The 20,006-nt window shown below is 32.8% G+C and overlaps 1 protein-coding gene across 1 annotated transcript; it reads right to left on the minus strand.

Moving 5' to 3' along the window:
* Nucleotides 1-1,389: 1,389 nt before the first annotated feature.
* On the minus strand, nucleotides 1,390-18,995 carry LOC110927144 (linoleate 13S-lipoxygenase 2-1, chloroplastic). The gene is made up of 9 exons (XM_022170757.2): nucleotides 18,559-18,995; nucleotides 8,630-8,898; nucleotides 5,831-6,077; nucleotides 4,407-4,727; nucleotides 4,234-4,319; nucleotides 3,528-3,638; nucleotides 3,119-3,423; nucleotides 2,769-3,035; nucleotides 1,390-2,206 (listed from the first exon to the last, which is right to left on the minus strand). The coding sequence occupies exons 1-9, from the start codon at nucleotides 18,941-18,943 to the stop codon at nucleotides 1,447-1,449; spliced, it is 2,751 nt and encodes a 916-aa protein (XP_022026449.1). The 5' UTR covers nucleotides 18,944-18,995; the 3' UTR covers nucleotides 1,390-1,446.
* Nucleotides 18,996-20,006: the final 1,011 nt, after the last annotated feature.

A 20,006-nucleotide genomic window follows, 5' to 3' on the forward strand; every position in this document is an offset into this window, starting at 1 on the left:
AAAACCCGCTATACAATGCCGAAACGTTTAGAGATCGGTTTCATTTACCCAAAGAATTATTTTTAAAGATTGTTGGAGACATCGAAGCAAGCGAGGAATGGTTTCAAGAACGTTACGATGCGAGGGGCAAACCAAGTTTCACGCCGATACAAAAATGCACGTCCGCCATTCGCCAACTAGCGACAGGTAACCCACCCGATCAATATAATGATACCTAGCTATGTCTGAAAGAACTTCACGTGAATGTTTGCAATTTTTTTGCAATGCGGTCATTAAGTTGTATGCTAACGAGTTTTTACGTAAACCGACGAGCCACGACATCTCACGTATTTATGCCGCACACGACGCTAGATGGCATTTTCCCGGGATGCTCGGTAGCATCGATTGTACACATATCGAGTGGAAAAATTGTCCAAGAGAGTTGCGAAGGGCGTATGTGAGGGGAGACATCAAAAGACCAACCATCATGCTAGAAGCGGTGGCGTCGAATGATTTTTGGATTTGGCATTCGTATTTCGGTGTTCCAGGTTCAAACAACGACATCAATGTGTTGCACACGTCGCCATTGTTCCAAAGCGTAACGGATGGTACCGCACCTTCCTCTCCTTTCTATGTTAACGGTCGACATTACAGACGAGGCTTTTATCTTGTGGATGTTATCTACCCGTCTTGGTCTGTTTTTGTGAAAGCTCCCTCATTTCCTGTCAAGGCTAAAGAAAAGGCGTTCAAAAAATTGCAAGAATCGGCAAGAAAAGATGTTGAGAGGGCATTTGGTGTTTTAAAGGGTAGATGGGGTATACTACACCGACCGGTTCGTTCGATGACCAATAAATCAATACATAGCATAGTATATGCATGTATCATATTGCACAATATGCTGATCAAACAAGACGGACGTGCAATATCCCCGGATTGGGTGCCGGATCCTCCTACATAAGTTCAAGTTCCACAAGATATCCATTTACAATGGCGTAACGAAGAAACTCACTTTCGGTTGAGATTCGATTTAATCGAACTAGTAGGTTCTCTAGGTTTGGAGTTTCCGGATTCGGACGAGGAGTAGGTTTTTTTTTAAAATTGTATGTTTCTAGTATGTTAAATTGAAGTAGCATGTTTTAAATTTAATGAAATTTTTAATTTTAGTGTTTTATTGTTAATTTCTAATTTAAAATAAAAAATTAAAAGTTTAGTGAAATTTATAATTTTAAAATAAAAATTAAAAAAAAATTGGGAGTGATAGAATTTCATCACTAGTGATTCCACCCCTGCTACATTTCTATCACTAGTGATGGAAATTTGGTTGATGACATGGCATGATTTTATTGGACATTGAGAGTGATAAATTCTATCACTAGTGAACCACCCCTCCTCCCCTTATCACCTTAACAATTCAAAACAAGAACCCTTTATTATCACTTTAACAAATATACATATTCAACCAACCATTTAGATAGAAATACTATTTGGAATTCCTTGGCCAGTCACACCAGGGTCTGAATAAGGTTTTAGAAGGTTATAGGGCACAACACCAGCTCCATTTCTATTCTTCAGGTTCTCATCAGCATTCCTACCATCAATAATCCCTTCCAACTCCTTCAACCTCCCTGCAAACATTTCATAGGCAGCTTTTATCTCTGGAACTGCCTCAAAAGGTGTCTCCTTTGTAGCCCCAATATACTCCTCATCGGGCGAATGGTTCGATAACACATCCAAAACCGCCATAATCTTGGTGGCTTGAACCTGAGAAGGAAGTGTAGACAAAAGTTCATCTTCAGGCCTACGTTTAAAAGTTTCCCATTCATCATCAGTCGGGTCTTCACATGGCATCTTAACCCGGGCTATGGTGGCCCGGTTCGGAACATAACCTGCATAGTCATACTGCCCGAAGTTAACAGCTGCATGGTGGCCTGATGCTACCCATATGATTGTTGTGAGAATGCCGATAAGGTCGTTTGGTGTGTTGAGAACGGGCCACCATGGTTCGTCTTTTTTGTCTGCATGGCCCATTGTTCGGATTTCGGTCCACCATGCTTGGAGTTCTTGATCAGATTTTACAAGATTCTCTTCAGGGTAGTAGTGGTTCACGTAGTTTGTCACCCAATCTTTGATGATATCCCAAAGGATTAAACCGTCATTTGCATAAGGGTAATCTTCTATAGATAGCTTCAAACCATGTGGAGAATCTGGATCTTCCACAGCCAGACCCCTTAAAATAGTAATAGTAATATTTAATATAGTTAGATAAGTCAATTCAACACATTAGCGTGTAGAAACACAGCGTGGGAGTTGGCTACAAAGTCTATTTTTCCTACAAAGTGTAAAAAGTCATAAAACACCATAATCTCAACCATAAAACACTCTCAAACCCCATAAATAACAAAGTGAAGATTACTAAAATGTCATATTTGCGGGTTTTGTGTTGTGTTTTGGATGATAAGGCTCTGATTATCGACTTACTAACATTAGTGTGTTTTAAGTTGATTATCATGTTGTGTTTTATATTCATAGTTCTACGATGATGTGTTTAAAGTTTTTATGGATTGTTATGGTTTGGATATTGTGTTTTATTGATCTTCACTCTGTTATTTGTGGGTTTTTAGTGTGTTTTATGGCTAAAATTGTAGTGTTTTATGACTTTGTACACTTTGTAGGAAAAATAGACTTTGTAGCTGAACCCCACCCTATATATACACACATATATTGTATTCGAAGAAAATACAAAATGCGATAAAGGTTGGACCATATTCACCAAAAAAAAGATGAGTTACCTAGCAATAAGGTCAGCTGGCAATGCTTCATGATCAAAACGCCATTGTGCACCGTATACAGCTGAACTCATCTCAATACTATACTTCCCTGGTGAAAAGCCACCTTCGATAACGCCAGCACAGTTTATGAGTGCTTCTCGAGCCAAGGCATTAATCTCCATCGTGTACCGGAAATGAGGGTGTAAAAGATTATGTATTGGGTGCATTTTACTAAGCTGGCGATTAGTTGCAATTATATAAGGCTCGGTGCAACAATGTGTTCTCAACCTGAAAAATATATGATATCAAATTGTTATTTATAAAGACTAATTTTTTTTATTGGGACCAATAAAGGGTGGGTACTTAATTACCAGTGACTAACAAGCTGATGGTAACCACTATCATGAGCAAGAACATGCAGCTTAGCCAGCTTCCATAGCCACATGCCGGTTGCGTCCCAACAAGGAGTGAATACTCGTTTCCATTGAGGCTTGTCATCTTTAGGTGGGCGAACCAACTCGATGGCTAATGGTCTCAGCGTTCCAGTTGGAGTAAGGTACAACAGAGTTCTTGATCCATATAGAGTTGTTCTCATTTTCTGTTCTCTAACTTTGTGCACGTAAGGCAGGAAGAGATCATGATAGTCAAGTATGTAAAGCTTCTTGTTCTCTATTGCCTGCGTATGATTTTGGACTTTATGCTTAATTAATGAACTAGTATCTCTTTAATTTTACCTAGTTGGTCAAACTGATATCCTTAACTTTAGATAACAAATCATACCTCCTCAAGTGTGCAATAGCCTCTGATCTCTCTCTCAACAATCTCTTTGGTTATTGCAGATTCAGGGGGACCGTATTCCTTAGGGTCAAGTTTACTTTTCAATGGCCATTCCTGCACATATTCATATTTATACAATCTAACAAAAACGATGGTGGTGACAAAGTTATTAATAATAATGTTTTATTTTATTTTATTTTTTTTCGTTTTTCACGTTTATATGAATTTGGGTGCATTAATGATATGTCCAACATGGGTTTTATTTACTTCTACACAACATTTATTTTTAATTTCAAATCATTTATGATGTATTAATTTGATAAAATAACAAAACTATGATTAGCTTATATACATTTTACACTATCGTTTTCTTTTAGTTTATACTATGTTTTATTTTGGATAAACTATTTTTATATCAAAGTACTTATTTATAGCAAGTTGATTAAGCTTTTATAAATAGTATAATTCGGTATTAAAAAACAATTTGAATATTGAAGATGCATAAAAATGTGATGATATGAACATGTAAGTATTTGTAAGAATATTTGTTTTTAAAATCTTTGTGGAATTAACCTTATGTTCTCCAATAGAAAAAAAAACCTGTCATCCAACCACTTCCTTATTGGCGGAAAAAAATGCTCCGGCACGAATTATCAGGACCGGCCGTTGATAATATGAATATTTTATGGAAGGTAACTGAAAAACATACCTTTACCAAGGTTATACTCAACGGATTAAGACCAGCTAGAGTTTGGCGACCAAATTCTGCATCCTTCATCCAACCAAACTTATCTCCTGCGAATCATCAAGCGTAAAAACCTTTAAACATGACAAAAAAGAATTAAGAGTCTTTGTATCAAAGAATGAGAGAGTTGTAGTTACTATCAATCATTTCAGGAGTCTCAAAAAGCAAGACATTATTTTGGGCATCTGATATCGACTTTAAAAGTCTCGGTAGAACATTCCCAAGAAACACTTTGCTTTCGATCGTTGGCAAATTAACACCCTCATTGAACAGAGAATCAATGGCTGTGAAGTATGGGAACCCAAGATCCTGGTCAATCATTGACGTTTCGACTGAAGGTATCACTGCTTTCAGCACTGAAAATACAGTCTTGGCGTTAAACGTTAGGTTCTTTATCTCAGAAAAGGCTTCATCCCTTGGCACGTAAACGTCGCTGCTTCTTGATTCTGATAATGGATCTGCAATTGCATTATTTCTATTTAGTAAAATGTGGTTTAAACAAAGAATTATATAATTTTGTATAAAAGATTTGTTATTCTTAGCACTTATGTGCAGGGGCGGACCCACATTAAGCGGAACGGGGTCCTCCGACCCCAATCTTTTTTTAAAAGTAGTAGAAGCGGTATATAAAATTTTTTATGAGACCCCATAAAATAATTTATTTGGACCCCATAACAATGAGTGAGTCTGGTGCATTGGTAAAACCCCTTGTTTAAACATAAAAGGTCCTGAGTTCAATACTTGTTTGTTCCGGTTTTTTTATGTGTGTGTGTGTGTTTTTTTAAATCTGATTTTAAAGGGTATTAATTAAACTTTCAAAAGAACAAAATCACACAACGAAACCAAAAGTCATGCTTTGTTTTCTCCTGCGCACCATCCATAAAAGAAACCCTCCACCTTCTCCGGTTCTCCGATTCCTGCCTCCCTTCTCCTCCGCCTCCGGCCTCCCACCATCGGCTCCCCCTTCCTCCGCCCTCTCCGCCGCCCTCCGCCGCCCTATCCGCTGCCACTGGTAAGTTTCATTTTGGTATATATTTAGTTGTTTAAGGTTTGCTAATTTTGCTATGAATCTTTGTATATATCTACAGAATTTTTTTTTTGTTCTGTAACTTGAATTTAGGGTTTAGGGTTTGCTATGAAATTTTTTTTACTTTTGTTAGAAGTTCATGTCTCAGAAGTTCTGTAACTTGAACTTGTAATGATTTTTTTTTCGTTTCGAAAGACATCATGTGTTTATTATGTGTTTTCTAATGAGTAATGATTATATAATTTTGTTATGGTATTGTATTTTATTATGATCCTCATCCTGACCAAAACGATGACGACCCGAAAATTTTAACTTTTGTTTGTCAAAAATTTGAACACAGAAAAAAGTGGAATCCCATTGAAAAAAAAAATCCTGAGTTTGTTACTGTTTATTTGTTAGCTACAAAGATCAACCAATAGCCTTTAGCCTGTTGGACTAGTAGTGCCAAGTATAAATTTTAAAGAGTGTATGTTCATTGTTCAAGAGAAAAAGTTGCAAAGATAAGAATTAAACATAAAGAAAACAATTGGAGACCTGATTTGGTTGGAGGTCGGCCCGTTTTGCAACGCCTAGGGTATGGGTTTTTTTCAGTGCCGAGTACACAGCGGGCCAATTCAGGATCCTTGTCTGGATCGCCGAGATCATTATACACGTCATAATCATAAATTCTATCTTCCTTTTTCCGTGGTCCATCGGGGGCACCCTCACCACGAAGAGTCGCTAGTTCCTTCTCTCGGAAATTCTTCAGGCCGCTTGGCGTCTCAGATGGTAGGCATGCTACCTGCTCATGCATGCAAGAAAAAAGGTAGTCACACAACACAACTATAAAGTTAAAGGATGGATATGACAAAATATCAATAAAATGTTTAGAGAAACTTTTAAAGCCATCTTTAGTCACACATACTTAAATTTTTTTACAACGGTTACCTAATTAAAATCTTCAATTATACGCTAGTTTCTAAAGAATCTTAAACATGTCTGTTCATTTATCCTTTTAATTATTTTATAAGACGACAGGGTATGGGATCGGGGAGGCCATTGGTGAGCTGAGTTGGCCTTGGCCCCCGATCGGGAACAACTATAAAGTTAAAGGATGGATATGACAAAATATCAACAAAATGTTTAGAGAAACTTTTAAAGCCATCTTCAGTCACACATACTTAAATTTTTTACAACGGTTATCTAATTAAAATCTTCAATTATACGCAAAGACGACAGGGTATGGGATCGGGGAGGCCATTGGTGAGCTGAGTTGGCCTTGGCCCCCGATCGGGAACAAACCCCCCCCCCCCCCCCCCCCCCCAAGAGATTTCGGTGGAGAAGAGAAAGAAACGTTGGAAAGAGACGTTGTGCCACGGTTCAATTTTTTTTTAAACCTTTAATTAATTTTTTCTATTTAAACCCCTTTAACCATTTTTCATTTCACATTCTAAATTTCTCTCAACTATTCTTCAGCATTTTACCAAAAAAAATCATGTATCCGAGCCGATCAAACCCACGTCCATTCTTTCCGAACACCCCTGCTACTCCTTCGACTCAACCTCCACTCGTGTACCCCACGACACCGATGGTTCCATTTTCGATTAGTGGTTTTAGCCAAACTCCAAATGCTTGGCAAATTCAATACCAACATCAACAACATCAAATGCAAATGCAATCACAACTACCACAAATGCCGCCATCCCAACCGTTAGTCAAACCGCAACCGAGTTTGAAGACTACGTTTCTTTAGCCGTAAAGGACGATGTTATACTCGAAAACCCGACTAATGAGAACCGACATCAAAGCCGTACCAGAAAGACACCGTGCGGTGCTTTCAAGAATGAAAGACAATATCGCGAAGAAATGGCTTGGAGGAAGTGGAAGTGGGCTTTAGTTTTTATTTTTTAAGTTATGTTTATTTAAATTATGTTTTTTAATTATGTTTTTTTCAAGTCTATGTAATTTTAATTTAATTAATGAAAACTTTATTTTAAATTATGTATAAAAAAATTAAAAAAAAAATGAAAGGGGGAAGAGGAAAGAAAGGGGAACCGCACCCCATCCATTGGAGAGTAGTGATGAGGTGGACTGGGTGGTGAGATAACGTCTAAGTAGCCATGGGAACGGGAAAGTACACCCCATGGCCTAAATTTTAAATAGGTCATACTTTCTAAGGGTTATATTAAATACACTTAAAAGTCAACTTTTAAAGGGGTAGGTAGGAGAGAGAAAAGTTAATAGTAATCATGAATTATTAATTAACTATTTATTACTCAATTATTTGGCTTTATTATTAATTTTTTTTTGCTCCAAGTCTTATAAAAATTGAAAGACAACTTTGAAGACGTATTTCTTTTAAAAAGATCATTGATTTGAGTTATATAAAATATAAAACATAAAGTTAAAAAAAATATTTTTTTGAATATTAAAATATTTTTTTTATTAAATCTACTTTGGAAGAAAAGTTAAAAAATTATTTTAATAATAAGTCAAATTTATATACGGTAATTTGTGTATTTCCTTTCATTTACGTTTTTTATATAAATAACAAAATACAGTATAATTTTATAAAACTAATCACATTAGTTATAAGATATCTTCAATACAATGAATGAAAGATGTAAAAATATTTGATAGACAAATTTTTTTTATCAAAACAAAAATGTACTATTTAATTGGTAAAAATAAATAAATACTTTCCTACTATAAGATTTTCTTTGTTTTTTAAACGTTGTTGATTTAACTAGCACGAAAGAGTTCGTGAGTTCAAATTTAATCTTGATTATTTATTTATTAATATTGATATTCATACTAATAATAGTATAACAAAATATTAAAAAGTAATAAAAGTATTATAAAATAAAATAACATAAAAAACATAATTATTACTTTTGACTTTAGAATAAAATAATGTACTAAAATAGTTAATGATTACCAAGTTTGATCAATTTAATATATTAATCCATATGTTGTGTGTATTTATCACACCCCTTTTTAATCTAACTACTAATTATACCCGTGCGCGCGTTAATAGCTTACATTGTTATAAAATTCTGGTCCTAATACGTTAAACATATGTAAAAAACGTATTTTTAGTTTTGTTTATTTTTTCAACAAATCTAAAGTTATATATGCAAACAAATAAAATGAAATTTTATTGATAAATAAATCTCATCAATCAATAATTTGGTGACAAATAATACCTTATAACATCACAGCTATCGATTTGACCATTGTTTTTGGACTCATCCATTTTACGTGTTAGTTCATCTAATTCAGATGGTGATTTTTGTGATTGTTATCGTGATAAATTATGTGTGAACATTATTATTAAGAGAGATAGTTGCTAACCTTGTCAACGTAGAAAACACGACCCTCTGGGTTGTTGAATTTGGATTGAACCCATGACTCACATTGGACAGTAATAGGACCGATGGCGGAGCCTTCTATTACAACAGATTCAACGAATACCTCTTTATGGTGTTCGTTTTCTATCTTAATCGCTCCAATTGTACCAAAATCTTCTGGTACTTCAAATTCTGCTAAATATGTTACATCGTCTGCTTTTTTACCAGTTCGATGAGCATAATCCTTGATTGTATCTTTTAGCAATCCCGTCGCTTCCAAAACCAGAATGCAAGAATTAATATTATTAAATTAATTATGTATAAATTAGTTTAAGAAACAGATTCTTACATACAAATTTACAATATTTGAAATAATCTAAAACTTCCTGTTTTGAAAATAATACATCTATAATCTATAAAATTAACAACAATTCCTAACTATGAAAATAATGTCTTGGCAATCAAAAAATTAAAATCTTATTACAATATGAGACAAAGCTTATTTCCCTAGGCTATGGAGTATGGACCACGAGTACATGATGCCATAAACCTCCATCTCAACTTTACTGATACGGGTCCTTGATGTCGTTTACATCATTTTCCTATTTGTTATTTACTAGATTTTGCTCCGCCCGCGTAGCGGGGCACTAAGCCGAATATTTCTCTCTCATAACATGTATGTATGTGTTTTGGTTACTTGTACATACTAACAAAAAAATTACATTGAGTCAACCAATTAGATTAAAACACTATAATACTTTTGCTTAAGAAAAACAAAAACGATAGGAAAACAATAATTTTAAACTGGGGGAAAAATCGTAATTTTTCAGGATAGATGAGCGTGTGCCAAGCAGCCGCCTAACACAAATAAAAATTACACCGAGTCAAAAGATTAAAACAAATCAGTACTATAGCTTTGTCAAAAAAAAAAAAAAAAAAAAAAAAACACTAAAACGATGGCATGACTGTAATTTTACACTTGGGCAAAATCGTAATTTGACTAGGAAAACAAAGGAAAACGATGGCAAAAATGTAAATTTAGATTGAGGGCAAAATTGTAATTTGGCTGGGTGGGGAAAAACAAAACTAATGACAAAAATGCAAATTTAAACGGGTCAAAATCGTAATTTTGAATCAAGGGCAAAATGGTAATTTTTAGTTGGGGCAAAAGCATAATTTTTTTTCAACTGTGTGTAAAAACGTAATTTTGAATTGATTGCAAAATCGTAATTTTAAAGCGAGGATAAAATCTTAAATTGGTTGGGTCATTGGGGGAGTGCCAGACAACTTGCTATCACTATTCCCCCATCTTGTGTCTGTAGTTATACACTGGGGGCAAAATCGTAATTTTATTGGGAAAACAAACAAAAAATGATAAGAAAAATGTAAATTTAAATTGAGGGCAAAATCGTAATTTAGCTGCGAGGAACAAAACAAAACTAATGGCGAAACTGTAAATTTAGATGTGGCAAAATCGTAATTTTGAACCGAGGGTAAAATTGTAAATTTCAACTGGGGCAAAAGCATAATTTTATTTTGAAATGGAGGTAAAAACGTAATTCTAAACTATTAACAAAATCGTAATTTTAAAGCGGGGATAAAATCGTAATTTGATTTGGCCCAAACCCTAAAAGCTATGAGGTAAAACTAGGGTGCAAACGAGCCGAGCCGAGCCCGAGCTCGACCAGGCTCGAGCTCGAGCTCGTTTAACATATGAAAGCTCGAGCTCGAGCTCGGCTCGATTCGAGCTTTATTTCTAAAGCTCGAGCTCGGCTCGAAGGTAACTTTTCAAGCTCGAGCTCGGCTCGGGCTCGACTCATTTAGTATTTATTAATTATTAATTAATTTATATTAATTATAATTATTATTATACATATAATTAAGTTATTTTTTTATATTTATATAAATGGTAATTATTATTATATAAATATATGTTTAATATATTAATAAAAAAGATATAAACAGAAAGCTCGTTTAGGCTCGCGAGCCGGCTCGAGCTCGATAAACGAAGCTCGGGCTCGTGCTCGTTTACTAAACGAGCTTGTTTTTTAGGCTCGGGCTCGGGCTCGAGCTCGTTTAAGCTCGGCTCGTTCGAGCTGTTTTTCGAGCCGAGCTCGAGTAGCTCGCGAGTAGCTCGGCTCGTTTGCACCCCTAGGTAAAACTATAAAAATAAAAACATAAAAAGAGAAAAGAGGAAAAAAGTAAAAAAAAAAACAAAAAACAAAAAAAACCACTGTTCATGAAAGTTCGTAAATGTTATGTAGATAATAATAATAATAATGTCTATTCATGAAAGTTCGTAAATGTTATGTAGATAATATCGTATTCATTTCACCTAACGATCTAAAATGAGACCAACAAAAACATTAACTTTTAATGATCTTTCATTTAAATGGAATATCACACTATTTTTATTTTTATTTATATTAAAACAAATGTTATCTTTTTTATACCAATTTTCGCTATTTGAACTATATAAAAAATCTTATTTCTCAAAAAAAAAAAAATTGCAGTACATATGTGTAATAATACACATGTGTACTATTACACGCACTACAAAAAAAATTTATATAGTTCAAATAGCGAAAATTGGTATAAAAAAAATTTGGTATGTTTTTAGGTTTTTTTAGTTAGTTTTGGAGTTTTCGCGTTAACTAGTGGTTTTCATTTGAACCTTATATATATATATATATATATATATATATATATATATATATATATATGGATAGTTTAAATGAAAACCACTTTTATTGTGAAAACTCGAAAACTAACTAAAATAAGCCTAAAAGAACACACAAAAAAAAAATTTCAATTTTTTTTATAAAAATCGCAGTTTTTATATATAAAAAAAACTTTTTTTAAAAAAAAAATTGTATTACACATGTGTAATAATACACATGTGTAATAATACACATGTGTAGTACACATATACAGGTGTAGTATTACACATGTGCACTACACAAAAAAAAATATTTTTTTTATATATAAAAACCTGCGAAAATGAGTTTGAAAAAAAAATTGGCATGTTTTTTTTGGCTTTTTTAATTAGTTTTCGAGTTTTCACAATAAATAGTGGTTTTCATTTGAACCTTCCCCTATATATATATATATATGGAGAACTTTAAAAACTATACATATATATATATATATATATGAAAAACTTTAAAAACTAAATCTCCACCGTTTAAAAAAAATCTAAGATTAAGATATAATATTACATAAAGCAGCTTTTCCGACCATGTAATAGACTGACCAAAATTACAAGTAACAACTTTTCGTTTTTTCATTTTTCTAACTGACACACAGACACGTAGCAGGTTTGTCTGTTACACTAATTTTTTCTATAAAACATGTAACATATTTTTTACATACACTACACATTGAAAACTCAAAAAATTTAAGTTTGAAAATGTTACACTTCGTAAAACTTGTAAATTTTGCTATTGAAAACAAAAAAAAAGTGTAATATAACGTAAACGAACGAAAGATGTGTAACATATCAACTTTTTCTCTCCTAACAAAAGTTGTTACATATCAAAATTCTGAAAAAGGTTGTAACGCGTGACAACATATGATCCATCCATTAAATTTTGTAGAGTTTTTTGAACTTAAAAGCAATATTTTAAAAACCGGATTTTAAATCAGATCAGGTTTGACTCTAAAATGGTTTAACCTGTTGAACCAGGTTGTATCGGCCGGTTCAACCAGGTTACTAGTTAACCCTATAATTTCATAAAATACAATTTTATCTAAAGAAATAATCTAATATCTATTAGGATTTATATAACTGATCATGGTTTTATTTATAAAAACCATTTTCTTGTAAAATATTTTGCATTTTCAGAGGATTTTTATTACTTATAAACAATATTATATCGGACGAGGTGAATAACAGTTTCAATAGTGATAGAATATTAAAATGGAAGGCAATTTGTTAATTACTCGAAATATGGAAGGTAAATATTACCTTTATATTGTATTTTATTAAAATTAGAAAATAAAATTTTAAGAAAATGCAAACCAGTTCAACGGTTTGAACCGGTAGAACCGGATTTACCGCCGGTACATAAGACATACCGTATTCAGATTTTACCGGGCTTTATCGTACCGAACTGGTGTCCGATATCCTGTTAAACCGGTATAACCGGTCAGTTCATACCGGTATTTAAAACATTGCTTAAGAGAGTTTTTCCTCTATAATTGCCATATATATGTATATATACCTCTTTTACAGTTTTTACATGTAACAACTTTTGTCAAGAGAGAGAAAGTTAATATGTTACATCTCTTTTGTCATTTACATAGAGTTAACATCACATCATGTTACATTTTTTTTCAATAACACTTTTTGCCGGTTTACGTGCTTTTTAAGAAAAAAAAGTTAGTGTAACAGACAATCCTGTTACATGACATTGGTCAAATAAAAAACTGAAAAAACAAAAAGCTTTTATATGTACTTTTTTCACTATATGACATGTTTCTGAAAACTTACTTTATGTAACATGCAATCTTAATCATAGGAATTCTAGATAGACAGTGGAGATTGAGTTTCTTGAGTTTTTTAACTTATAAGAGTTTTCTTATTATCCTCTCCCTATATATATATATATATATATATATATATATATATATATATATATATATATATATATATATATATATATATTATGTTATATCTCTTTCGCCATTTACGTAGAGTTAACATCACATGTTATATTTTTTTTCAATAACACATTTTGCCGATTTTATGTGTTTTTTAAGAAAAAAAATTAGTGTAACAGACAATTCTCATACATGACAGTGATCAAATAAAAAAATTGAAAAAACAAAAAGTTGTTATATGTACTTTTGTCACTATGTGACATGTTGAAAAGTTACTTTATGTAATATGCAATCTAAATCATAGGAATTCTAGATGGATAGTGGAGATTGAGTTTCTTGAGTTTTTTAACTTATAAGAGTTTTCTTATTATCCCCTCTCTCTCTATATTATATATATATATATATATATATATATATATATAGGGGGCTGCTAGAATGAAAACCACCCCGAGTTGTAAGAACCGCGAGAACTACACCCCACGGAGCGCCGTTCGCCATGATTTTTTTTTACAAGTAGATGTGTGTATTATAAACACAGCCTTAAAAAATCATGGCGACCGGCGCTCCGTGGGGTGTAGTTTTTTACACCACAAGTTTGGTGTTTTTAATTTTTTTTCTTTTTTCTTTTTTTTTTCACCAAACTTGTGGTGTAAAAAACTACACCCCACGGAGCGCCGTTCGCCATGATTTTTTACGGCTGTGTTTATAATATACACATCTACTTGTAAAAAAAAAATCATGGCGAACGGCGCTCCGTGGGGTGTAGTTCTCGCGGTTCTTACAACTCGAGGTGGTTTTCATTCTAGCGGCTCCCTATATATATATATATATAGAGAGAGAGAGAAAGTATAATGTACTTCAGGGCTTAACCTACATTAACATACATGACAAAAAATATAACGTGCGTTATTATCATAGAACGTGCGTGATTATAGTCCCATGCGTGATTATGTGGTCCATGCGTGATTATGTGGTCCCATGTGGTCCCATGCGTGATTATACCCCTGATCCAACGGTTACCATTGTCTCCTACGTGATGTATGATAAGGCTTTTTGTATGTTAACCTTACTCTATATATATATATATATATATATATATATATATATATATATAGGGGAAGGTTCATTTGAGAAGAAAAATTTAATTGAGAAGAAAAAGAACAAAGGGTAATTTTGTAAAACATTAAATAGTTTGTTCACTTATCTTATTTATTATCATTTTTAACTAATTAATTAGTCATAAAGACTAGTATCCTCCACACTAACTTTTTTTGCCTACACACATCAAAAGTTATCTTACATATTTCGGAATTCATTCTACACGTTGAAATTTATCCTACACAACTTGTAATTTATCCTACACAACTCGTGATTTATCCTACACTTTAAATTATTTTATTTTATTTTTTTGAAAAAATATATATTTTGAAGTTAAGCTACAAAAAATTTAATGTAGTTAGCTATTAAAAAGGAAAACTAGAAATTAATTACCTATGTAGATTTACCAATGTACCCTTATAGTAACATTAAATACTTATATTAAATGAAGTAAAATAAAGCATTCTTATTGGTTAAAATTTCTTCTTTTTTCTTCTTACAAAAAATTTCTTCTCATTTGAACTCTCCACTATATATGTATACACACACATATATATAGGTTTTGGTTCATGTAAAAGGGTAAAGTTTGTGAGAAGTGTGAGAAATATTATTAAGACGACACATGACATTATTTTATTTTATAGATTAAGGATAATTAGGTAATTAACTTCAAAAACCAATTTAATTATAAAATATATTGTAACAACTTTAGGAGTTATTTTAGTAGATAATTCTTTTTTTACATATCAATAATTGGTCATCGTGTTTTATCACCTGCATTTTTTTTTGTTATTTTACAGGAATAAAACATCATACAGATTCCAAAAACACCACGACTTGAATCATAATACAGTCATGGTGTTTTAACATCTGGAATGATTGTATTATTATTCAAGTCATGGTGTTTAACAGCAACTAGAGATGTTTGTATTGATATTCCAGATGTTAAAATACCATGACTTGAATAGCAATAAAATCATTATAGATGTTAAAACAACATGATTTGAATCACAATACAATGTTTTTAGATGTTAGATGTTAAAACACCCTAACTTGAATCACAATACACAATGTTTCCAAATGTATAAAACATCACGCCTTTAATCACAATACAATTAAAACACCATTGTATGAACATAGAAACACAACATGGACTAAATCATCTGAGTCAAACGTATTTGATTCTCTATATAACTATAGCAATACGATAGGCTTATTAAAGATAAAAAATGATCGTTATTATGATGTATTTTTTTTAAAGTTACATATAAAAAGTTATTGACTTTTAAAAAAGACGGGGGAACGTGCATGTGCATTGAGGTTGATGACAATTTCTTTATTTAAACAAAAAGAGACAATTACCCCTAATCTAGCCAAATTAGTCAAAAAATTAAAACATAATTTACATTTTAAGCCCATTTTAATCTCAACCATTAACCACAAAATCTAACGGTTTAAAACATTCTCATAAAAAACCCCTTTTTACAATAAACTCACCCTATATATATAGAGAGAGAGAGAGAGACAATTGAAACTAACATTCCATAAAAAATCTACAAAGGAGTTAGATACATAAGAAAATACACCAAGAAAATGAAGGAAACACCAAAAAAAAAAAAAAAAACAAAAGACTTGTTAAAAATGAAAGTAGTTAAGAAAAAGAAAATAAGTTCAAGCTAAGTTTTGTATCATATCTTGGTAATTGGAAAAGGAAGTTAGTGTTTTTGTTATATGCATCTCTAAGAACATTTGTAGTGGAATAGTTTTGGGCGTTTTTCTCTAAACACGCCCAATCATGTGTCACCCTCAATCTCATGGGTGTTTTCTAGTGTTTTTTAAACCACGCTAAACATTCAATTGTTTGGCCAATCACATGCCTTTTTTACTATGCTTGCCCAATACCATTTTTTGGATGTTTTTTTATTTAATTGTTTAACACCTCTTTTTAATATAATGCCCATATCCCCACTACACCCATTTTAGAAAAACGTCCAATAATGCCCCTTGCTGACTGTAATGCCACATGGCGGAAAACGCCCAAGGGTAGGAGCTTTATTCACGCAAACCACTACACATGGTCTAACAAAGAACTGTTCGGTAGGCCTGTAAACGAACCAAACGTTCATGAAGTATTCATGAACTCGTTCGGCGGGAAGTTCGTTTATGTTCGTTTTTTAATAAACGAACGAACACGAACAAAAAATTTTGTTCGTTTAATTAAATGAACAAACATGAACACACCTTGTGTTTGTTCATTTATGATCGTCAACGTTCGTCTATGTTCATTTAAATAACATTAAATACATAAATAGTTATATTTATATAAATATTAGGTTTTTTAACTGCTTATATAAACATAACTTGAACACATAAATAGTTATATTTATATAAATATTAGGTTTTCTAACTACTTTTATAAACATAACTAATTAGTAATTGAGTTATCTAGTAATAGATATGAAATTTAAAATTTTTTCTTAGATCGTAATTGATAACTTACTTAATATTTATAGAAAAAACTATTAAATTTTAGTATCCATGAGTCCTAATTTAGATGTGTTTTCGGATGAACTGTAACATATTAGACTTGTTTGTTTGTATTCACTAATGTTAAATTGTGTTTGTTTATATATGTACAATTACGTTCATTTGTGTTCGTTTATGTTTGTTTAATAAATATTTATTTATGTTTATTTATGTTTATTCAAATATGTTCAGTTAATTTTAGTTTATTTGTGTTCGTTTATGTTCGTGAACTGTTCGTTTAGGCTTTAAACGAACAAACATAAACGAACACGAACATGCCTGATTTCTTAATGAACGAACACGAACAAAAAAATGTGTTCGATTATATGTTCGTGTTCATGTTCGTGTTCGGTTAAAGTTAAATAAACGAACACAAAGATGTCTGTGTTCGTGTTCGTTCGGTTTGTTTACAGGCCTACTGTTCGGTGTGTTTATACGAAAAAACCGAGTAAAAATTGCTCTCGAATTGATGTCGATATCTTCAATAAATAAAGGAAAAAAGCGATTGCGGCTATTATTGTAAAGTTAAGATTTGGATTTGATGTAGACTATTGTCCTAGATTAAGATGCAAGTGAATCCAATTTGCGACATCCATTGGGTTCTCATGTAAAATGCAACATGCTTGCTCTTGGTGAAACACTCATCTTGGTTTAGAGAGGTTGAAACTTAAAGATGCCAATTAAGACACCATCATAAGCATAGCTAATAATTTTAATAACTTGTTATTAAAAGGAGTTGTAAATCTGGTTTTTTTATTTGAAAGTGTGAAATTATATATCTCATGCTACTTTTTATTCTTTTAAGTGATGATCGACTACGAAAAGGAAATTCTAAGGGGCGGAGGTTGGTGCCAGAGAAAACAAATAAGAAAGTAGTTTGAAAACCGAGTTCATTTCTGGAAAATGTGAAAGTATATACTTTATGCTACTTTTTAATTCTTCTAAGGGTACTAGATGTATTCATCACACTATTACACTCAATTACCATTTGATACCTCATTCCATCATATTCCATCACATTATTACCAAAACACTGTAACACCTATCTTATTCAATCACACCCACTAAACCGTTGCCTAACGTTCATATCTAATCCATTTTCAATTATGACGGCCATTATGTACATCACACCCATCACAATCACTGTGTGAAAATGGGCCTTGAAGTGGTGTTTCACATGTCCAAGAAGAATTCTAAACATTAATCGAAGGTGATAAATGCCTAATATATGGAATGACATGTGAACAACCCGACATGGCTTGTAATTTTCATTATCGTGCTTTAATTTTCAACATGACGTCTTAATTTTTGATTTGATGTTTTAATCTATTTTAACATGGTGCTTTGATAACCACGTCTTATTTATTCCAAAAATGGCAACCAATGATATTTGTGACGTATTTATCCTTAGCCACGAGGGGCTTCCTGGTAGCTTCCTATATGGTAGCTTACAATACTTTTTATTGAAAGAACAAAAGAAAGAAATCTAGATCGTTAAACTAATTGTATCCTACATGTTTTAGTTTTGTACAGTTTCATACACATGTATATGTTATATATGTTATATACGGAAATCAAACTAATTTGTGCATACACTTTTTTTGTTAAATTTTGAGGAGAGTGTAAACCAGAACAATTATATTTTAACCATTTTTCTATTGGGTGACTTATATTTATTTCATAAAATACACTAGGATGTACAGTTACCAGGGTCAGTCTCGGCTGCAACAAGCTCCATAAGCAAAGATTTTCCAAGCAAATCGGTGAGGTCATCTAACCCTTTCGTTAAAATGTTTGATAAGAACCCACCCACGGTCACATTGACTGTAATCACGGCTTTGAGGCTGATGGTTTTGACGGTACTGGCAGTGGTGGATTCTCTAGCAATGGCTTTGATTCGGCCAGTTGAGTTGCCTGTGTGCCGCCGTGAAGCGAAATGAGTTTGACGTTTGACGGGCAACGCAAGCGTGTTATGTGATAGAAAGGAAGTAGGGTTTCCATTGTTGGAGATAAAAGACTTGTTTCCCTGTGTGGCTAACGGTGGAGTGGGGCATCTGTGATTGTAGAGGTTCTTGACTTGAGGTTTCAACATGTTTTGTGGTTATTGATTTACTGAATGTCTAGCATTCTTGTAGCTTTACTTATATAGAAGATCTAGTAGGGGACCGACGTTATAATAAGAACTAAAATAACAAAAAGAGTAAAATGTAAAAATGGTCCATGAGGTTTTGGCACTTTTGTCACTTTAGTCTAAATTTGAAATCTTTTGTATCTGGTCCATGAGGTTTTGGCAGTTTTGTCACTTTAGTCTAAATTTAAATCTTTTGTATCTGGGTAATTGTGGTTTCATTTTTTTTGCCATTTTGGTCCAAAATTGTAACAGAGTTAAATTTTTCTGTTAACACCAGGGTTTTGTCGTTTTCCTCCCTTTTAATGAAGGGTAGAATCATTACGATTTTGGATCAAAAAAATTTAACTCTGTTACGATTTTGGATCAAAATGGCAAAAAATGAAACCACGGGAACCCATATGCAAAAGATTTCAAATTTGGACTAAAGTGGCAAAATTGCCCAAACCTCAGGGACCATTTTGGCACTTTACTCTAACAAAAATGAATTCATCATGATGATGATCATCATCATCCCACCAATAACAAAGCTAAGCTAGGGTCTGAGAAGGGTGAGATATAGACAACCTTACCTCTACCCCGTAGGAATAGAGAGACTGCTTCCAATGTGACCCTCCGTTCGATAGTAGTTTTGTATCAACCCTTGGACATAAGGCACATAACACTCAACAATTGAGAAAAACGCCGATTAGTGCATGTACCCCCTTGTCTTTCGGTTATCAACACCACCACATGATGCATGATTAACCATCTCCCTCTTTTAATGTTATTTTCACGAAATTAGTAAAATAACATTAAAATTAGTGCACTTTCACTCCCCCCCCCCGAGCGCCCACACATGTATATATTATATGAGCCCGAGGCGTAAAATAACACAAATGAATGAATGACCCCAGAAAAAAAAAATCAATGCTTGCAACTATTGTTAATTTGGTTATCTTTATGGGTGTTATTAAGCTACACCTGATTGGATTATTTGACAACCAATATAAGACTCGGGATCTTTTGACACCCTAACATATATACA

Source organism: Helianthus annuus, chromosome 11, assembly GCF_002127325.2.
Source record: "Helianthus annuus cultivar XRQ/B chromosome 11, HanXRQr2.0-SUNRISE, whole genome shotgun sequence".
Taxonomy (NCBI): Eukaryota; Viridiplantae; Streptophyta; class Magnoliopsida; order Asterales; family Asteraceae; genus Helianthus; species Helianthus annuus.